This window comes from Euphorbia lathyris, chromosome 8, assembly GCF_963576675.1.
Source record: "Euphorbia lathyris chromosome 8, ddEupLath1.1, whole genome shotgun sequence".
In the NCBI taxonomy this organism is placed as follows: Eukaryota; Viridiplantae; Streptophyta; class Magnoliopsida; order Malpighiales; family Euphorbiaceae; genus Euphorbia; species Euphorbia lathyris.
Window position 1 is genome coordinate 86,860,056 of NC_088917.1, and position 20,385 is coordinate 86,880,440.

At 37.2% G+C, this 20,385-nt stretch overlaps 1 protein-coding gene across 7 annotated transcripts; it reads left to right on the forward strand.

Moving 5' to 3' along the window:
* Positions 1 to 6,044: 6,044 nt before the first annotated feature.
* On the forward strand, positions 6,045 to 18,878 carry LOC136203535 (ferric reduction oxidase 7, chloroplastic-like). 7 transcript variants are annotated; one of them, XR_010674891.1, is made up of 10 exons: positions 6,045 to 6,568; positions 7,300 to 7,405; positions 8,141 to 8,329; positions 8,788 to 9,013; positions 12,071 to 12,398; positions 13,478 to 13,754; positions 15,447 to 15,696; positions 15,783 to 15,908; positions 16,019 to 16,203; positions 17,270 to 17,407. XR_010674891.1 is itself a non-coding variant. In XM_065994708.1 (9 exons), exons 1-9 carry the CDS (start codon positions 6,337 to 6,339, stop codon positions 17,443 to 17,445), a joined length of 2,205 nt encoding a protein of 734 aa, XP_065850780.1. In that variant the 5' UTR covers positions 6,045 to 6,336; the 3' UTR covers positions 17,446 to 18,878. The 7 variants fall into 7 exon arrangements, 5 of the variants coding, with proteins under 5 accessions (XP_065850780.1, XP_065850781.1, XP_065850782.1 ...); XR_010674890.1 differs by having other exon boundaries at positions 17,083 to 17,406; XM_065994708.1 differs by having other exon boundaries at positions 15,783 to 16,203; positions 17,270 to 18,878.
* The last annotated feature ends 1,507 nt before the right edge of the window (positions 18,879 to 20,385 follow it).

Consider the following 20,385-nt stretch of genomic DNA (forward strand, 5'->3'; position numbering starts at 1 on the left):
TCCTAAGAAGTGACATCCTCCAGAGGTGCTTTTACGTTCCAGCTTATCCCGTCCATAGTCAGTGTCAGTGTATCCGATGAGTGTAAAATCATGAGTATTTGGATACCATAAACCTGCGTTCACTGAGCTTTGCAAATATCTAAGGATTCTTTTTACAGCAATGTAATGAGATTCCTTAGGGTTAGATTGATATCTAGCACAGTAGCATACTGAAAACTGAATGTCCGGTCTACTGGCTGTTAAGTAAAGTAGAGAGCCTATCATACCTCGATATAATTTGCTGTCTACTGACTTACCATTCTCGTCAGCGCAGAGGACAGTGTCAGTGGCTTGCAATTTTCCAAGTCATATTTCTTTAATATCTCCTTGGCATATTTGGCTTGACTGATGAAGATGCCATTCTTTCCTTGTTTAATTTGAAGACCGAGGAAGAAGTTGAGTTCTCCCATCATGGACATTTCAAACTCAGTCTGCATTTGTTTGCTAAACTCCTTGCACATTGATTCGTTAGTTGCACCAAATATTATATCATCAACATAAATTTAGGCCAGCAGGGTATCTTTACCCTTTCTCTTAATGAATAAGGTTGTATCAGCTTTGCCCCTGACGTAATTTCTAGTCAGCAGGAAACTGGTCAGCCTCTCATACCAAGCACGTGGTGCTTGCTTGAGGCCATACAGAGCCTTTTTGAGTTTGTAAACATGGTTTGGGAACTTAGGGTCCTCAAAACCTGGAGGTTGATTTACATAAACCTCCTCGTTTATAACTCCATTAAGAAATGCACTTTTGACATCCATTTAGAATAATTTAAAGTTCATGTAAGATGCATATGCACATAGAATTCTAATTGCCTCTAGCCTTGCCACTAGGGCAAAGGTCTCACCGTAGTCAATACCTTCTTGCTGACTGTAGCCCTGAGCTACAAGCCTTGCTTTGTTTCTGACTACGTTTCCTTGTTCATCCATCTTGTTCCTGAAGACCCATCTTGTTCTGATGGTCTTTTGACTCTTTGGATGAGGCACTAACTCCCATACATCGTTTCTTCTAAATTGATCGAGCTCCTCTTGCATTGCGATCATCCAGAATTCATCGTACTCAGCTTCAGCGAAATTCTTCGGTTCTTATACTGAGACGAAGGCAACATTGCTGAGGTACTTCTTGAGTTGATTCATCGTCATCAGGGTATTCCCAGCAGAGTCAAGGATTGCACTTTCTGAGTGCCCTCTTGGGATCCTTATCTCTTTAGGTAGATTCATGTCTTGTGCTGTTTCTGTTTCAACAATCTCTGCAGAAGTAGATGGGTCAGTAAAAGTAATCTTAGGTTCACTCTTACTCTTGGTCAGCCTTTTCGTGAATGACTCAGTAGCTGGTTCTTGGTCAGCGGTGGTTACTGAGTGTGGATCATCTTCTGTCAGCGGCTGGTATCTACCTGCAGGGTCAGTTTCGTCGAACTCTACATGTACTGACTCTTCTAAAACTTGAGTTCGCTTATTAAAAACTCTGTATGCTTTGCTGTTTGTTGAGTAGCCCAAAAAGATAGCCTCATCAGCTTTTGAATCAAACTTTGCTAAGCTATCTTTGGTATTTAAAATAAAACATCTACAACCAAAGGCGCGAAAGTATCCAATATTGGGCTTTCGTCCTTTCCAAAGTTCATAGGGGGTTTTCTTTAATATAGGTCTAACTAGAGCCCTATTAAGAATATAGCATGCTGTGTTAACAGCCTCTCCCCAAAAATACTTTGGAAGCCTATGCTCATCCAGCATTGTCCTGGCTATTTCAACCAGAGTCCTGTTCTTCCTTTCTACAACCCCATTTTGCTGAGGTGTTCTAGGAGCAGAAAAATTGTGGTCAATGCCGCTGGCTTTACAGAATTCAACAAACTTTTGGTTTTTGAATTCTCCACCATTATCACTACGGATGTGAGCTAATTTTAGGTCTTTTTCATTTTCAATTTTTCTAACCAAATTTGAAAATGTCTCATCCTTGCTGGTCAGCAAGATAACCCACGTATACCGAGAGAAATCATCTACAATGACCAAGAAAAATCTTCTTCCACCTAGACTCAGCGGCTGGACTGGACCAAAGAGATCCAAGTGTAGTAATTCTAATGGACGCTTAGTTGAGACAATATTTTTGCTATGAAAAGATTGTTTGGTTTGTTTTCCAGCTTGGCAAGCGTGACATAATTGATCTTTTTGAAATTTAAGTTCAGGCAATCCCTCTACCAATTGCTTTCTTGCTAGTTTGGCCAGGAGGTCCATGCTTACATGACCAAGTCTCCTGTGCCATAGCCAGGAATTTTCTTCCTTTGATACTAAGCACACAGTTTTTGAAAACTTTTTCTCTAAGTCTAGCATAAAGACATTATCTATTCGAGGGGCAGTTAATATTAACTCATTTGTTTTACCCTCGTATATTTTACATCCAGTAGCATCAAATATAACTTTTCTCCCATTGTCACATAGCTGAGCTACGCTGAGTAAGTTATATTTGAGTCCGCTGACTAGGGAGACAGATTCAATAGTAGGATTACCTCCGATGGTTCCTGACCCTACTATCTTACCCTTCTTGTTGTCTCCAAAACTTACACTTCCTCCTCGTTTACGCTCAAACGTGATGAACTGAGTTTCATCACCCGTCATATGCCTTGAGCATGCGCTGTCAATATACCACATCTTTGACTTCTCGGCACATCTCAGGCTTACCTGCATTGTAACTAGTTACTTTTAGGTACCCAATTCTTTTTGGGTCCATGCTTATTAGGTACAACAGGTAAAGCATCATATTTTATTTTATGGCGACATACATGGACAGTATGGCCATTCTTTCCACGGAAGTCACAACTAACCTTCTGTTTAGGATGTTTCACTGACTTGTCAGCACCCCAGTGCTGAGCGTGCCAGCACACCTTAGTGGTGTGTCCTAACTTCCCACAAAAGTCACACTGGACTTTTCGCTGGGGATTCCACCTCTGCTGAGTACCTTGGTACTGAGTTTTCAGAGGACTATTTCTTTTATTTGGAACCTTTAGTTGGTTCTGGATAGTTGTGACGTCCTTTCTCAGTTTCTTTGAAACTGACTGGACTTCAGAGACAGATTCATGTATGATCTTCATGTTATCATGCAGAGTTGAATTGTCCTGAAGAAGGAATCTGAGGTCACTCAGTTTGACCTCTTCCACTTCGTCACAGCGCCTGCTGAGTGCTCTAACTTTCTTATTACACTTTTTGACAAGTGTATAGAGATCACTCAAGACATTAACCATATCGTTTCTGAGCTGGGGAAGAGAAATTACATCATTTGATTGCTCCTCGTCATCTGAGAGGTCAGCATGCTCAGAGACGCATGGCTCAGCAAGTTCGTCAGCCATGAAGCATATCTTCGCTGACTCGGTGGCTTCAGTTTTTGTAGATGAAGACTCATCACTGTCGCTCCAAGTAGCCACCATTGCCTTCTTCCCACTCTTCTTGTCTTTCCTCAGTGTGGGGCAGTTTGACTTAATATGGCCAGTTTGATGGCACTCAAAGCATGTAATGGGCTTTGAGCTGTCCTTTTTGTATTTGCTGTCGTTTGAGTCAGCTTTATACTTATCAAACTTTCTGTAAGGCTTTTTAGAGTATTTGTCATTTTTCTTGAATAGCCTTTTCATCTTCCTTGTGAACATAGCCATCTCCTCATCATCAGTTGAGCTCCCGTCAGTGGAGTCAGCTTTCATGACAAGGGATTTCTGCTTCTTGTCTTCAGATTTTTCCTTCACCTCAAAGTTTTTTATGGATATCTCATGGGTCAGTAATGAACCGATGAGTTCGTCATATTTGTAGGTGGTTAAATCCTGAGCTTCCTCAACTGCTGTCTTCTTTGCTTGCCAGTCTTTAGGAAGACTTCTGAGTATCTTTTTGACTTGTTCTTCCTCAGTGAAGATTTTCCCAAGTCTCTTGAGCTCATTAATGATGTTGGTAAACCTTGCATTCATGTTTGAAATGCCCTCATCATTGTTCATCTCGAACAGCTCGTACAGTCTCATCTGCTGATTCACCTTGGACTCCTTTACTTTATTAGTTCCCTCGTAGGTGACTTCCAGCTTTTTCCAGATCTCTTGTGCCGACTCACAACCTGAGATTTTATTATATTCTGCAGCATCGAGCGCACAGTGAAGCATATTGATAGCCGAAGCGTGATTTTGAAGCTTCTTAAGATCATCCTCTGTCCATTTGGCCTCAGCTTTTACAACTGTTAGGCCAGCCACAACTTCGACAGGTACAAATGGGCCTTGGACTATAGATAGCCAGGCACTCATGTTTGTAGCCTGAATGAAATTTTTCATCCTATTCTTCCAGAAGGTATAGTTTGACCCGAAGAATAGGGGAGGCCTAGTAATGGACAGCCCCTCAGGCAGTATCTGAGTTGTTTGGTTTCCAGGGAGAAACCGAGTGCTATTTTCGCCCATGGTAGGGATCAGCTCAAGGTTGTTAGACCTTTTACAGTGAGCTTTTAGAGCTCTGATACTACTTGTTGGTCCCTTGTAAGGTTGCAAGTATAGTTCCAAGGGGGGGTTAGGAACTATTTAAACTTTTTCGCAATTAGGGCAGACTTCTTTTTCTAAGGAAAAAGGTTTTAACAGCGGCGCTGAGTAAACAGCAAGATACTGGCTTAGTCAACTGGTGACTAGGTCAGTTTCTTAGCTTGAGTCAGGAGATAGCACTTAGAGTCTATTCCTGAGCTCAGACGTTTAACGCGCACAACTCAACTTGACCTATTTACGTGGTCAGTTTTTTGTTATTTTAAGCAAGCAATATAAATAAGGAGTTAAAGGTAAGAAATACTTTACTCAGCAGATTTATCCAGGTTCGGCTTCTTCTAAGCCTACGTCCTGTCCCCGGAACACGTTCCGAGATTTCGAATCCTCTACTGAGCTCTTTAAAGGTAGAGCCTCAAACCTTTTACAATCTTAGCAACTGAGTATGACAAGAGTACCTTCCTCTATACCTCTACTCAATCCTAATCTCTCGCTAAGTACTAAAACCGAGTACTCAGCCTCTCATTTCTATCTCTAGAAATGATAAGTGTTTTGTCCTATACAAAGATTTGCTAAGACACTTTAGACGATTGAAACAATCACTCTAGACTTTTACACAGATATAAGAATTGTAGTGTAAGATTTACTTTGCTTCTTTGCTTGCAGAACTTGTGTAGAAATTTGGTCAGCGTAATGGCTTGATCAAGTTCTGTGTTGAGTGAAGCATCTGATGGCACTATTTATAGAGACGTCTGGGCATCGGTCATTTCGAATTTCGAAATAACCGTTGGAGGGAAACGGCTACATGTCGTTGTCATCCTGACTTGCTCAGAGCTCTCGGCCAATCAGAATTGTGTATCTTCTGTCCTCGGTCAGCTCAGCAGACTGTCTCTCCTTTTATGGTAAAGTCAACTGGACAGCATACTGTGTCGTCTGAACTTTACCCAAAGTAGAAATACTTTGTCTGAAAGTTTTCATTTGCCAGCTGCTGTCTTGTGCGCTTTGTCGAGACTACTCAGCAACTTCATCTTGAAGTTGTTCCCGAAGGTCTTCTAGATCCTTCTTTTGCTGAGTTGCGTTTTGTTCAAAAACGGCAACGTCTTGACAAACGCGGGCCGAGTTGTACTGAGTTGTTTGACTTGGGCCTTGGCTTCCGTATTGGGCTTGGGCCTTTTAATTCTTGTGTCTTATAAACAATTTTAACTCAACATTGAACAAACATATTAGTAGAATAAATCAAAGCATTTAAACTTAGTGTGTTTAGAATATGTATCTTAATTATACTTAAACAATTTTGTCAAATCAAAATTATGTGGAAAGGTGTTTCAATAATATATATATTTCGCATATGTATTTAAGAAATTATTAATTTATAGAGGTAATAATATAATGTATTTATAAAGAGTTGTTACAGAAAATTATTATCTTATTAATTTATTAAAATTGATCTTTTAAACTAGTCCAAATCGGGACTGGAAGAAATTATTATTTTAAAGAGTTTATTTATTTAATAAGCTAAACCCAAAACCCAAACACTAAAATCAGCTGTGGATTTCTTATACATCATCATCTGTACTTTTGACACCTCTAACTAAAACCCCATTTCCATTACAATTTCCTCCAATTCCAGTACAATTCCCGGACTCAACGGATCTCACCAATATAAAACCATCCAACTAACAATGACCGGAAGTGCTTCCACAGCAGTCATTCCACCGTTGAACCACAGTTGAAGTCTGAAGAAGAGGCTCGAGAGCTTGTGAAACTGTAATTCGTCTACAAATTGAATCCGGTACCATGGATTTCGAGATCTTAACATGGCGGCTACAGTTGCCGAGGAAGAGCACCCGTTTCTTCTCGAAGATGTCAATAACAACATCAAAAGCTCTTCTTATTTTGCTTCATTTGCGAAATGGTTTCTCAAATCTATTATGTGGCTTTTGTTTCTTTCATGGATTGCTCTCTTCTTCCTTGTTCCTTCCGATTTTGGTGCTCAACTTTATTCTAATTGGGTTGCCGCTACAAGTGGAAGCGTCTTTGGTGAGACTGGTACGTTTTTTTGTACTTTATTTATGTAAATGTTCAATTAGGGTTAAATCAACCATTTGCTACTGAACTTTCATGGCTCTTTTAAAGTAGTAGGTCAACTCAATTTGTTATTCAACTTTTAATTTGGATTTTTGCTAAATTGCTTAAACTTCTTTTTCCTAGGTATACATATTATCATCTCAGTGCTACACATTCAAGTTTTAGTCAGGAATTTAAAACTTTCAAAATTAAACTAGATTTTAACTACAAAATAAAATTGATTCTTTTGAACAAACTTACTGAATTTATCGGAAACAGAGGCTGAAACCATCTATAATATAGTTCCAATGGTCATAGGACCGAACCATCCATATTAGAGATAGTTCCCACTGCCGGGGTTGAAAACATCTATAGTAGGAGTGGTTCCGGCAGACCTCCCTTAGCCTCCGTCCTGCCAGCGAACTTTAAAGCAAAACTAAACAGAAAAAGTGACATAGCTGCCACATCACCACTATTCAACTTTCACAGCTGACTACTACTGATGTGTTGATGAAAGTTGACTAGTGCTGACGTGGAAGTCGCCAGACTGATTTGATTGGGACAAAATTCAAAGTTGAATGGTTTTACTAAGACAAATTGAAGTTGTGTGACCATTTTGAGACAACCATAAAAAGTTTAGTAATGAATAATGCATTTAACCTGTAAACGCGATTCATTTATTGCTAAATTTTGTTGTTCTTGTAAATTGACAGGAAGTGCTTTGTTGATATTCAATGGCCCCATATTCATTATTATGCTTGTTGCTGTTCCTTATCTTGCTCTTTTTAGGAAAGAGGTGGACCAACAAAAAATTCATGGGTATGCTATTTTTATACCAATAACCTGTTTGTTTTAACTCCCCTTCGAAGAAGTGAAGTAACACTAAAGTAGTTTTTGACACAATAAAGTTATTAGAGTCGTAAATTTGGGTCAATATAGTTATTGTGGAGAATCTAATAACAAGGCATAATACATCTCGAGCCGTCGTATTTGTCCAAAAAAAAACCCGATCTATTCCATAAACTTGTTTAAAGTGACCTATTAGTTTCCTAAAATCCAGTGTCTGAGTCAATTAGTCACTTTCAGCAATTTCAGGGGGTTAATATAACTTTTTTAAAGTATAGAGGACTATTGACTTTTTAGACAAGTAATGGGCTAAAGATGTATTTAATCAATCTAACAATGCAACCACCGAAAAGCTGACATAGATGCATGTCAGCAACACCTCTCAATTTGTTTGACACGTGTTGCCACATGGCAATTAAAAAAAATGATATTTTTGAATATCCTAGACCCGTGATTCGTATTCCAAATTGATTCAATTCATTTTTTTATTTAATTTTCACGTGGTAACATATGCCAGACACCATGAGATGTTGTTGATGAGACAGCCACAACAGTTTTTCGGTGGTTCAAATCGTTGCATCCGATTTATTGGATAAAACTAATTTAATAACTATCAGTGTACAAATTCTTTACTTTAAAAACTTTTTATCCCAAAGATGTGTGAAGAAGAAGTGTTTTTATTTATTTATTTTATTTGATTTTTCTTAGGAATGCAGCTCCAAGACTACGCTTGGGGACTTTTCCAGTTCTAGTAGATGGGCCATTTGGAGTTGTATCTGCTGCTGAATTAATTGGGATGTTTCTCTTTTTGGTGTTCATTCTCTGGGCTGCTTATTCTTATACCATTGCAAATTTTGAGATGCTACCTTCTTTAGGCGATACTCTTCTCGAATACAGGTTTACTTCTAATGTTGGACATCGTTTTTGTTGGTTTTTGTTTATTCTTTGGGCTTAATACATCATGTGACTCCTGAACTTGTCCAAAAAGTTTGATCGGCCCATAAACTTTCAAAGTGTTCCGATAGCCCCCTCAACGCTCATGAACTTGCGGAAAATGTAATCAATTAATCAATCGGTTGTAAAAAAGTAAGTTAAATGCGGAAGATATATTGCACGAGCCTTAGAATATTTTTACATAATTCATAGAATAGATTAAAAAGGAAGTTCTTTACTTTTTTTTAAGGCACGTGATGTGTGGGCTCTGTTTTTCACATCATCGGTTTTCTCTTCCACTTGGTGTGTCGTCCTATTGGCTCGGCTTCTTGTACTACCCGTTTCCACACAGTCGGTCGACTTGATGCCTTCATCACTTTAATTCAATTGAGTTCATGACACAACCATTTTGCATTTTACAGGTTCCGAATGACAGCCTATCGCTTTGGTTCGATGTCCCTGTCGATCATAGCTTTTCTGTTTCTCCCAATTGCAAGAGGATCAATCCTTCTTCGTCTTGTAGATATACCTTTTGAACGTGCCACAAAATATCATGCTTGGTTGGGACATCTCACTATGTTTCTTCTTACCCTTCATGGACTAGGCTATATGATTTTATGGATTATGCGAGGCGGTGTGCTTGCATCTGTAAGTTCTTATACTAAGTTTTCTTGCTTTTACATATTATTGTGTTTGTGTGACTCTTTGCTTATACGCTTAATACATCATTATACCCTGAACTTAGTTCAAAAAGTCGATTGGCCCCCTAAACTTGCAGAGTGTCTCGTTAGCCCACTGAACTTGTTTAAAATAACCTATTGGCCACCTTAATTTGCTTAAAGTGACCTATTATCCTCTTGAACTTGCTTATATTGATGTAAGTGACATACATTTCAGTTTGTCTGAAACCAATCTTGTTCCACCAGGTGAACTTTGAGAGTTAGTCATGTCATTTTAAGCAAGTTCAGGAGGCAAATCAACTTTTTAGGACAAGTTTAGGAGGCTCCTAATATATTAAGCCTTATTTATATGTATCAACTACTTCTATATGACTACACCATAGTTGTCAAATCGAGATTTGACTTGTGAATCGTGAATCGAATCGAATCTTAAGATTCGGTTCGAATTCATAATATTATAAAAAATATATATTTACCATTTTGAATTCAAAATATTATCAAATATTAGTCTAGAAATGTGACGTGACTTTAATGTCAAAAAAGAAATCATATCAACCAAGTACTTAAAATTCAAATCTAATGCAAAAGCAATCCTAATAGAACTAATTCACATATTGAACTCTGTTTAATAACTTAGTGGAGATGGAGAGTTTGAGTTTCTGACTATGTTCTTTTTACCTTGTTGTCAACTTGATAACGATGAACTGGAACTAGTTTGACTCGATAACTTGATAAATAACAATCGGACTAGAGGAGAGTGAATTTAGTAGTTAGTGTTGTTGAAGTTTTTGATGAACGGTGATGAAGATCCATCTCTAAATAGAGCTGAATCGAATCAAATCATATGATTCGAAAATTGCAAATCGTAAGCTTTGTTAGGAATAATTGAAATTACGATAAACGAAAATAAGCAAACACACAAGAATTGTTTACCCAGTTCGCCACTCAATATGAATGACTACGTCTGGGGGCACTACCAAGCCAGGATATTTACTATAATGAATGAGATACGGATTACAGAGAAAGAGGTTACATTTATACTCCTGAAACCCTAACCGTCTGAGATACGGATTACCAGTTGGATCGCTGCAGTTGGGCCCATCGCTTCAGTTGGGCCTATATATATTAGTCTCCATAATCCCAACATTCGTCCTATAGTCCTGGCTCGAAATAGAACTAAATTGAATCAAATTGTAAGATTCTAATAACAGTGGACTGCACCAACATACAATGGTAACATTTTGGCTACATTGGAGAGGACGATATTAATCTTGACAAGGATCTTGATGATGCTTATTGTTTTTTTTTTAGTTCTTTTTGATTGACAATGAATGCTTATTAGTTTATTAGCAAAGATTAGGTACTTAGGTTAAATGTATGTTTCTATGAACTTAATTTGGTGTTTTTGACATTTTTTTTTTTTTTGAGGGAGGTGTTTTTGACATTTAATTTTATGTAGATGGAGAAGTAGATGGAGATGTTGCCCATAGGATTAAAGCTGGTTGGTCGAAGTGGAAGAGTGCTACGGGTTTCCTTTGTGATCCCGGCATGCCTAATAGATTGAAGGGAAAATTCTACCGGAAGGCAATTAGACCAGCATTGTTATATGGTACGGAGTGTTGGGCAGTGAAACACTGCCACATCCATAAGATGTCGGTGGCGGAGATGCGTATGTTGAGATGGATGTGTGGTCACACGAGAAAGGACCGGGTGCGTAATGAAATAATTAGGACAAAAGTAGGGGTTACATCTATTGAGAATAAAATGAGAGAAAACCGACTAAGGTGGTTTGGCCATGTGAGACGTAGAGCGCTTGATGCGCCGGTTAGGAGAACCGAAGAGTGGCAAAGGGATGTAGTGGTGAGGGGTAGGGGAAGACCTAAGCAAACTTGGAGGAGGGTGATCGAGAGTGATATGAGTTTATTGGGAATTGAGGAAAATATGGTAGTGGATAGGACGGAGTGGAGGGAGCGAATCTGTGTCGCTGACACGACTTGATTTTCACGGTTTTATATGATGGTTCATGTTAGCCGACCCCGAATCATTTCGGGACTAAGGCTTTGTTGTTGTTGTTGTATATGGTTTTGTCTTGAGGGCGAGCCTTGGCGCAACAGTAAAACGTTGTTGCCGTGTGACCAGAGGTCACGGGTTCGAGTCTTAGGAGCGGCCTCTTGCCAATTAAATTGGCAAGGGAAGGCTTGCCCCCAATACACCCTTGTGGTGGGACCCCTCCCCGGACCCTCGCTCAGCGGGGACGCGTAATGCGACCGGGCCGCCCTTTTTTTTTTTTTTTTTATATGGTTTTGTCTTGTTTGTGTAACTACAGGTGTGCTTTTTTATTCATCGCGACTTATGCTTTCACTAGTAATAAAGTATTAGTGATATCAGTATCAAATTGATTGGCCCCTGAACTTATGCTTAATACATCATCTGCCTTTTGAATTTGTCCAAAAAGCTTGGTTGGCTCCTGAACTTTTAAACTGTCTTGATAACTCCCTCAACTTGCTTAAAATGTCCCAATAGCCCCTCAACTTGCTTAAAATGTAGTCACAATTAATAACTTAATTGTAAAGAGTAAGCTGCATGTAGAAGGTGCGTTGTACACGCTTTGGAAAAGTCAAACGACCAAGATCTGGGTATGGGGTTCTAATATCGGAGAGAACATGTTTTACAGTTGAGCAAATAAGAACTTCATTTTTAATATGTTTTAATCGATTCTGTGAATTATATAATAACATTCCAAGACGAGTGCAACACATTTGCCGCATGCATCTTACTTTTTTGCAACCGAGTGATTAATTGACTACATTTTAAGCAAGTTGAGGGGGTTATCGGGACATTTTGAATGTTCAGAAGGCTAATCAAGTTCTTTAAAATAAGTTCAGGAAGCAAATAATATATTAAGCCTATATTTATTTATTTTTTTTCTCTGTCTCGTGTTCATCATCAGGTGCACGTCTTGCGTCTCGCCTAGGCTCTAGGACCTCTTAGCGTGCCTTTAACAACGATGATTATTTCTATGCAGATATTGGAGTGGAAAGATGATACTGGTGCGAATTTTGCTGGGGTTATCAGCTATGCATTTGGCCTATTAATGTGGATGACAACACTTCCCTATGTGAAAAAGCGATATTTCGAGCTTTTCTTCTATACTCATCAACTTTACATACTTTTTGTCTTCTTCTTTGCATTACATGTTGGTGATACCGTATTTAGCAAAGCTATGGGAGGAATAATTCTTTTAATGCTTGATCGTTTTCTGAGATTTTTCCAGTCTCGAAGAACTGTCAATATAATTTCAACAACGGTGTTTCCATGTGGAACAATGAAGTTGGTGTTTTCAAAACCCAGAAGTAAGTACAGTTATTTCTTGCCATGTAAATTCCACCCGTGGCTGCTGAACTTTACTCGTTTTCAACCTTACACTTTCTAATATTATAGCTATTGGATTTCAATAAACGTCTCAAAATGACTGTTGGCGAACTCAAAATAAAAAAATTCAAAAATTGACAATATTTTAAGGAACCTTAATTATTTAAAATTTTCGTTTTGAGGTCATTTATGTGTTGTTAGAAGATAGTTTTAGAGAGATAGCTTTGTAAATGTCGATTTTGGAAAATAAAAAATGTGGTTTCATAGTAAATATCATTCTAAACAACTTTAATTCTTCAAGATTTCCATTTTGAGATCGTTAACGGTTAATTTTGAGACGTTAGTTGAAGTTTAGTGACCATGATGTTAGAAAATATAAAGTTGCGTGACTTTTATGATACGTTTTGAAATTCAAGTGGCCACAACGTGAAATGGGGTTAAATGGACCATTGATCACTGAACTTTCATAGTTGTCTCAAAATGGTAACTCAACTTCAATTTGTCTCTATAAACTCATTCAATTTTAAATTGTCTCAATAAATCACTCCGACAACTTCAAGGGCAAAAAGACACTGGAAATATAACGTGGCTTCCACATCCAGCACTAGTCGACTTTCACCACTGACTGAAACAACATGTGACTGCAAATTAGCTTACCGAAACATGTGGCTTGATCACTGAACTTTTCATGGTTGTCTTAAAATGCTCACTCAACTTCAATGTGTCTCAATAAAATCATTCAAGTTGACACGGTCAGCATTAGTCAACTTTCACTGTTAACCGACACAGCATGTAACTGCAATTTAGCTGCCACGTGTTGTTTTGGTTATCTAGGACATGTCGTTTCGGTCAGCGGTAAAAAGTGATTATTGAGACAAAATTCAAAGTCGAATGATTTTATTGAGAAAAATTGAAGTTGAGTTACCATTTTGAGACGCACTTAATCCTATGAAAATATATAAAGTTCAGTGACCGTGGGTGTAATTTACCCTTCGCTATTTTACTTGAATGTTTTCCACTCATTTACCGTAATGTAATTTCCCTATTTTTGACATTATAGATCTGCAGTATAATGCTCTCAACTTTATATTCCTTCGTGTTCGAGAAATATCTTGGCTTCAATGGCATCCGTTTAGTGTCTCATCCAGTCCCCTGGACGGTGAATGTCATATTTCAATCCTTGTAAAAGCTGTTGGAAGCTGGACATCGATGCTTAAAGAAAATATCTCGAATGCTGTTTCAGTGGAAACTCATGAGAAGATTCCTTTCCCTGCTTGTTCCAGAATTTCAGCCTCTTTAGAGGGGCCTTATGGGCATGAATTGCCGTACTATTTGAGGTTTGCTTTTTAATCTCTGTATTTGTAGTTGTGAAATGGAGATTCGAGTCATGGATCGAAATTCTCATTTTGGGAATCTTGAATCGAATCGAATCATAATATTATAAAAAATAAAATATTTACTATGTTGCAATCAAAATATCATCAAATATTAGCCTAGAAATGCAATTTTAATATAAAAAAAAAGAATCATATCAACTAAGTACTTGAAATTCAAATCTAGTGTAAATGCAATCCTAATAAAACTAATTCACAGATTTGACTCGGTTTAACAACTTAGTGGAGATGGAGAGTTTGAGTTTCTGACTTTGTTGTTTTCTTGCCTTGTTGTCAACTTGATAATAATGGGATAGAACTAGTTTGAATTGATAACTTGATAATAACAATTGGACTAGAGGGAGTGAGTTTAGTAGTTACTGTTGTTGAAGTTTTTGATGAATGGTGACGAAGATCCGGCTTGAAATTGAGTTGAATGGTATAATTTGAATCGTGAATCCTAAGATTCTATTATAATTTAGATTCTCCCTATAGATCCAACTCGAAATAGAGCTAAATCGAATCTTACGATTAGTGGTATAGTAAGATTCTAATAATAATAGTGGTCTGTAGCATGTCTCATGAATGATGATCAACCTTGTGCTTAAATGATAATGTTACAATGGTTACAAGAATCTTACGATTCGATTCAGCTCTATTTCGAGCCAAATTTATAGGTGAATCTAAATTATAATAGAATCTAACGATTTGTGATTCAAATTGTGCAATTCTATCCGGCTCTATTTCGAGCCGGATCTGTAGGTCGAATCTAAATTATAACAAAATCTTATAATTCGCAATTCCAATCGTACAATTCGATTCAACGCTATTTCGAGCCACGTCCATAGGATGAATCTAAATTATAATAGAATTGGTGGTGAATCGAAATCATCATTTTGAGAAATGCTCTATTTCGATTCATTGATATGGTGGCTACATTATTATTATTATTATTTCTGGAAATGCGAATGGTTGTACATCTTAAAAATAACCATTTTTATAATACGGAGCCTGCTAAAGTTGTCTATTTTTGTCACTTGGTCCCCCGAACTTAAGGGACAATCCATTAGCTACTCTAACTCTCTAAAAGTGACATAACACACCCCTTATTATTGCTCAATCAGCGAAAACTTTGACCACTCGCCTTTCGGTTGACTTTCCACATGCAATATCGTTTTTTCCTTCAAAACAATTTACCCTTTCTTAGAGCATATTTTGCAATAGCCTCTCTAAACTTACACACACTTTGAAATACCATCCCGAAAGGCCAGGTTGCATTTTTTTATAAAAGGAAAAGCCAAATTGCATATGGGAGTCAACCGAAAGGCGAGTGGTCCTCACGGGTCAACATCTTCTCCTTTGAGAAAAAAATAAGGGATGTGTTATGTCATGTTTAGGGAGTTGGAGTGGTTAATAGGTTGTCCATTAAGTTCGGGGTAAAGTGACCAAAATGGACAACTTTAGGGAGCTCCGTATGGTATAGCTTAAAATAAATTATTGCCTTTTAGCCATTCCAGAAATTTGAGAAATGCTTCTTTTTTTATAGCTTTTATATGGAAAATGATTCTACCTTCTTGATTTGAGAGAGTTCTTGTTCTTCCAAGCTAGTATTGCTGAACTAATTCTGCAATTTATTTTATGTTTTTGTGTTCTTAGATATAAAAACCTCATATTAGTAGCCGGAGGAAGCGGGATCACGCCTTTTCTAGCTATCGTAAGTGATATTTTCCACCGTGTGAAGAGAGAGAACCTGTATTGCCGAACAAATATTTTGATTGTGTGGGCAGTGAAAAAATCAAATGAAATTAGTCTTCTTTCCGAATTAGATTCCATCGTTCCACATTTCTCCGATAAACTAAATGTCGAAATCCAAACGTTCATCACTCGTGAACCAGAGCCGCTATTGGTATGTGTATCTATAGTTTTGTTATGAATTTTTCATATATCGTAATGTTATTTTGTCGTTTGTAATCAAACCGATTCTAATTGCAGGAAAGTGCGGAAGTTCTGAAGGTGACAAATGGTTCGGTTTTTTCATCCTCGAAAGATGGTAGCATGTCGATTTTAGTTGGATCGGGGAACAAGATATGGTCTGGAGTATATTTTTTCGCATCTTCGGTTGGTTTTGTAATTTGTTTAAGCATTTTGGAGGCATGTTACATACAACCTTTCGATATATTAAGTTGGTGGTATAAAGGTTTGCTATTCCTCGTGTGCATGGTTGTTAGCGTGTTCGTTTTCGGGGGCGTTGTGGTTGGCATGTGGTATTATTGGGGAAAAAAAGCGTCATCCAATGTCGAAACTCAAAACGATAGGGAGCGAATTGATGATAAAGTGGTAACAAAGGAGATCACTTCAGAAGCTCTCGCAAGTTTCAGCACATTTCGATATGGCTGCAGGCCAGATTTCAAAGGTACGTTTCTCAGAAGGAACGAAAAAATGGACTAATATTTTGGAACATGTAGGTAAACAACATTAAAGCCAAAAACTTTTGATAAATGGATGAACTTAAGAGTTGTTGGTTTGTAAATTTTGTTTATTGTTGTTGCAATTAGGATTGTAAATGAGCCAAGCGGCTCGGTATTTGGCTCGATGAAAGCTCAATGGTGTTCTGCTCGATGAAAGTTCGACCGTGTTTGGCTCGATTTATAAATGAGCCGGGCTTGAACACAGCCAAATTCGGCTCGAAAGCTCACGAGCATGCTCATGAACAAGGTCAATTATAATTTTCATGAACACACTCGTGAGCAAGCTGGTTTAATTATTTTTTTAATAATAGTATTTGGGTAAATAATTTATTAGTCCCTACATTTTTACTTAACACACTGTTTTTGTCCTCATGTTTTAATAATACACTGGTTAATCCTTTAACTTTTGGTCATATTTGAATTTTGAAACAATTTAGTCCCTCTATAAAAAAAAAAAAAGGGCGGCTCGGTCGCATTACGCGTCCCCGCTGAGCGAGGGTCCGGGGAGGGGTCCCACCACAAGGGTGTATTGAGGGCAAGCCTTCCCTTGTCAATTTAATTGGCAAGAGGCCGCTCCAAAAACTCGAACCCGTGACCTCTGGTCACACGACAACAACGTTTTACCGTTGCGCCAAGGCTCGCCCTCTAATTTAGTCCCTCTATAATGGACTAAAATGTTGAATAAAACAAAAATTAAGGACTAAGTAGTATTAAAATACAAGTACTAAAAAACAATGTGTTAGGTAAAAATATAGGGACTAATAAATTATTTAAGCATATTATTTTTAATAAATGATGAAATGTAAAATAATATAATTTTGTAGGTTTCAGAACTATATAGTTTTGTGTTAAAGAACTACTCGTGAACAAGCTTGCGAGCAGCTCATAAAAAAATGTTGAGGTTGAGCTTGAGGTCGTCAATTTTCTAATGAGTCAAGCATAAGCAGGCTCCAAAGCTCGGCTCGATTACCACCCTGCTTGTAATGTACTTTAATATTCCGAAAATTGCAGAAATATTTGACCTTATGTCAAAGCGATGGAGCAGTGTCGATATAGGAGTGATAGTTTGCGGTCCGGCAAGTCTGGAGTCAAGTGTTGCAAGTGAAATCAGGTCACATATTTTCAGGAGAAGTTCCTCCTCCCATGATTCCATTTTCCATTTTAACAGTCATAGCTTTGAGTTTTAGCAAGTATTTCCGTATCACGGAAACAGAAACGGTCACCGGAAAATGCAAACGGAAACAGGAAAGTGAAACTTGTAGAGGCACTACTAAACAGGAGTGTCGGCGTAACATAGGTGATGGTAACTAATAGCTTCTTAATTAGTATGTAAAATTGTTTGTAACAATTTATTTAGGCTTTCATGGTTGATTGTTAGGCTCCAATAATTTCTATGGGTTTGTGAATAAGTTTAGGTCTAACCCCTTCCCAGCCTCTTAAACTTGTAACTTTTTTTCATTTAGCCACTTAAACTTAGAGTGTTCCCATTTAGCCACTTAAACTCAACAAATTAGACACCTTTAGCTCTTATAAGCCTACATGGCATTTACATGTCACTTGTTGTCTTTCCAAACATTAGGAGGCGTGTAGGATATTAAATTTCTATTCCTCTAGGCTGTATAACAGTAAAATTTCACCACTTGAAGTATCACGGAAACCCTCAAATCCGGAAAGATTGTTTTATGGATGTCCAAATTATGGGGTTAGTTGTTTAATAACTTAATTGATTATGATGAATTAACAACTGCATTTAACGAATTGCTAATTTTTTAAATTTTGATTTGAAAAAAAGAGGTCAAAAGAGTTACAATATTTGAGTTTAAGTGGCTAAATGGGAAGATTTAAAGTTAAAGTGGCTAAATGGAAAAAAGTTACAAGTTTAAGGGGCTGGGAATGGGCTAGGCCTTGAGTTAAAGTGGCTAAATGAAAAAAAGTTACAAGTTTAAGGGGCTGGGAAGGGGTTAGACCATATACATTATTTGTCTCTTGAACCTGTTCAAAAAGCTCGATTGGTTTTCTGAACTTTCAAATTGTTCCGATAGTTTCTTTAACTTGCATAAAATATCCAGATAGCTCCCTTAATTTACGTAAAATTTAATCAATTAATCACTCGATTGTAAAAAAAAAAAGTAAGTTATTGCGAGAAGTTAAGGATGCTATCAATTGATTTTAAGGTTAACTAAATGTTTTATGTAAGTTAAGGATGTTATCAAGACATTTTTAAAGTTCAGAGGATAAATGAAGTTTTTGGACAAGTTTAGAGTGCAAATGATGTATTAAGTCGTAAATTAACATTAAATTACTAATTTAATATACAAATATAATAGAATTTATCCCTTGATTCAGATTTCAAGTGTTTGGTGGATGACTTGGATTGGGAATTGCTATTTTAATAATATTATTTAGGGTAATTAATTTATTAGTCTTTATATTTTGATAAAACACACTGTTTAATCCTTGTATTTTCAAAAACACATGGTAAGGTCCCTAATCTTTTTCTCAGTGAACTGTTTAGTTCTTCTGTTCGTTTGTTAGATTTTTTACCGTTTATGATTTCGGAAATGATTAAATTATCCTTTACTATTTATCTTCAAACTTCAAAAGAGGAAATCCAATTTAGAAGAAGAAGAAGCTATTTGTATGGGGAACAAGAAAAAGAACAGACCTAATGCTTACGAATTTGAACGATTAAGAAGAAAATCAAGAAGAAGAACACTCAAAATTGATTTCAAATGCATTAGAGTTTAAAGAAAAGGAAAATAAAGGAAAAGAAGAACGCAAATTCAAATTGACTAACAAAATCTTTATGAGAATCTAAAGGTAGAGACTAAACAGTTCACTGATAAAAACGTTAGGGACTAAACAGTTCATCGAGAAAAACGTTAGGACTAAACAGTATGTTTTGTCAAAATATGGGGACTAATAAATTAATTACCCTATTATTTATCAAGTGAATAAACTTTTAATGGTAATGCCAATACATTCAATAGAATTTGAATGATATGTAATTTTCAATAAATAACAAAAAAGCTTCTCTATATCATTTTTGCAAGTATTCCAAAAGTCACGTCAGATGATATAATTGGTTGGTGAACTTCTTAGATCACAAGCTCGTAGTTATATCATATACACCAAATTAATGAGTTCAATAAATAATTATCAAAAGTAATCTAAATTATGGGATATCTTGTTACCTGAATTTGGTTTACGTGTCCAAACTGTAATGATGATCCGATGTTATAATGAACCTATAAAATAGTATGAAAGAGTTATGAGATAGTAGTTAATATACCGAACATTGTGTCTATACATGTCTATTTATAGTATTCGATTAGATTTTAAGGTTGTCACTTCCTTAGGAATCTTTATGGAGTTAGGATTCCTAATCCCTTGAGAAGTTCGAATCTTGGGATAATAATGGAATGAGTTTGAGAATTGCTTCAATTATGTATTAATTTCTCATTGCAAACAAAAGAGGAACTTGGTACAAATATAAAGAAGATAAGTGCGACGTTTACAGCTAAGAAAAAAGCAAAACGGCAAAAATGGTTGTAACAACAAGAATACCAGAATGATGCGTTGGACTGCAATCAACGGTAATCCAGGAATTGATATGAGGCCTTGTTCGAAGTGTGATGAATGGTGAGTGATGATAGAAGATAAGATCATATACTGATGACTCACAGGAGAATAAAACGTCATCGTTTCTGGTGTGAGGGAGAAGACGGTTGTAATTTGAAGTTTGGGGAAAATGGGAAATTAGGGATTCTACAAAGTTACAGTTTGAGGCAAAACTCATGAGAAATCTTTTATATTGTAGGATTTTAGAAGATCCTTTGACATTTGGAGGTTAGAACCCCGCTAGTCGCGATGGGCTACCATTCGTCGGGTTTGGACCGTTGTGGCACATATTCGGGTTGCTGGAGTGGATCATGGGCCGTCATGGACGTTGTCTAGGCCTTTATTTCCTTGGACTTGGGCTGTAATGATGATAGTGCTGACGTCATGCATGTGACATCATTTAACATGATATCATTGTGCATGTAGGCCACAACGGCTCATTTATAAATCGAATTTGTAAACAGCTCATTTATAAATTGAACTGAGGCTAATCGGTTTCAACCTGG

What these genes read in the sequence shown, in the direction of transcription:
- LOC136203535 (XM_065994708.1), top strand. Translation starts at nt 6,337, where the DNA reads ATGGCGGCTACAGTTGCCGAGGAAGAGCACCCGTTTCTTCTCGAAGAT. An exon ending in GAGGCGGTGTGCTTGCATCT is followed by an intron (nt 9,014 to 12,070) that starts GTAAGTTCTTAT and finishes ATTTCTATGCAG; the next exon opens with ATATTGGAGTGGAAAGATGA. An exon ending in GTGAACCAGAGCCGCTATTG is followed by an intron (nt 15,697 to 15,782) that starts GTATGTGTATCT and finishes TTCTAATTGCAG; the next exon opens with GAAAGTGCGGAAGTTCTGAA.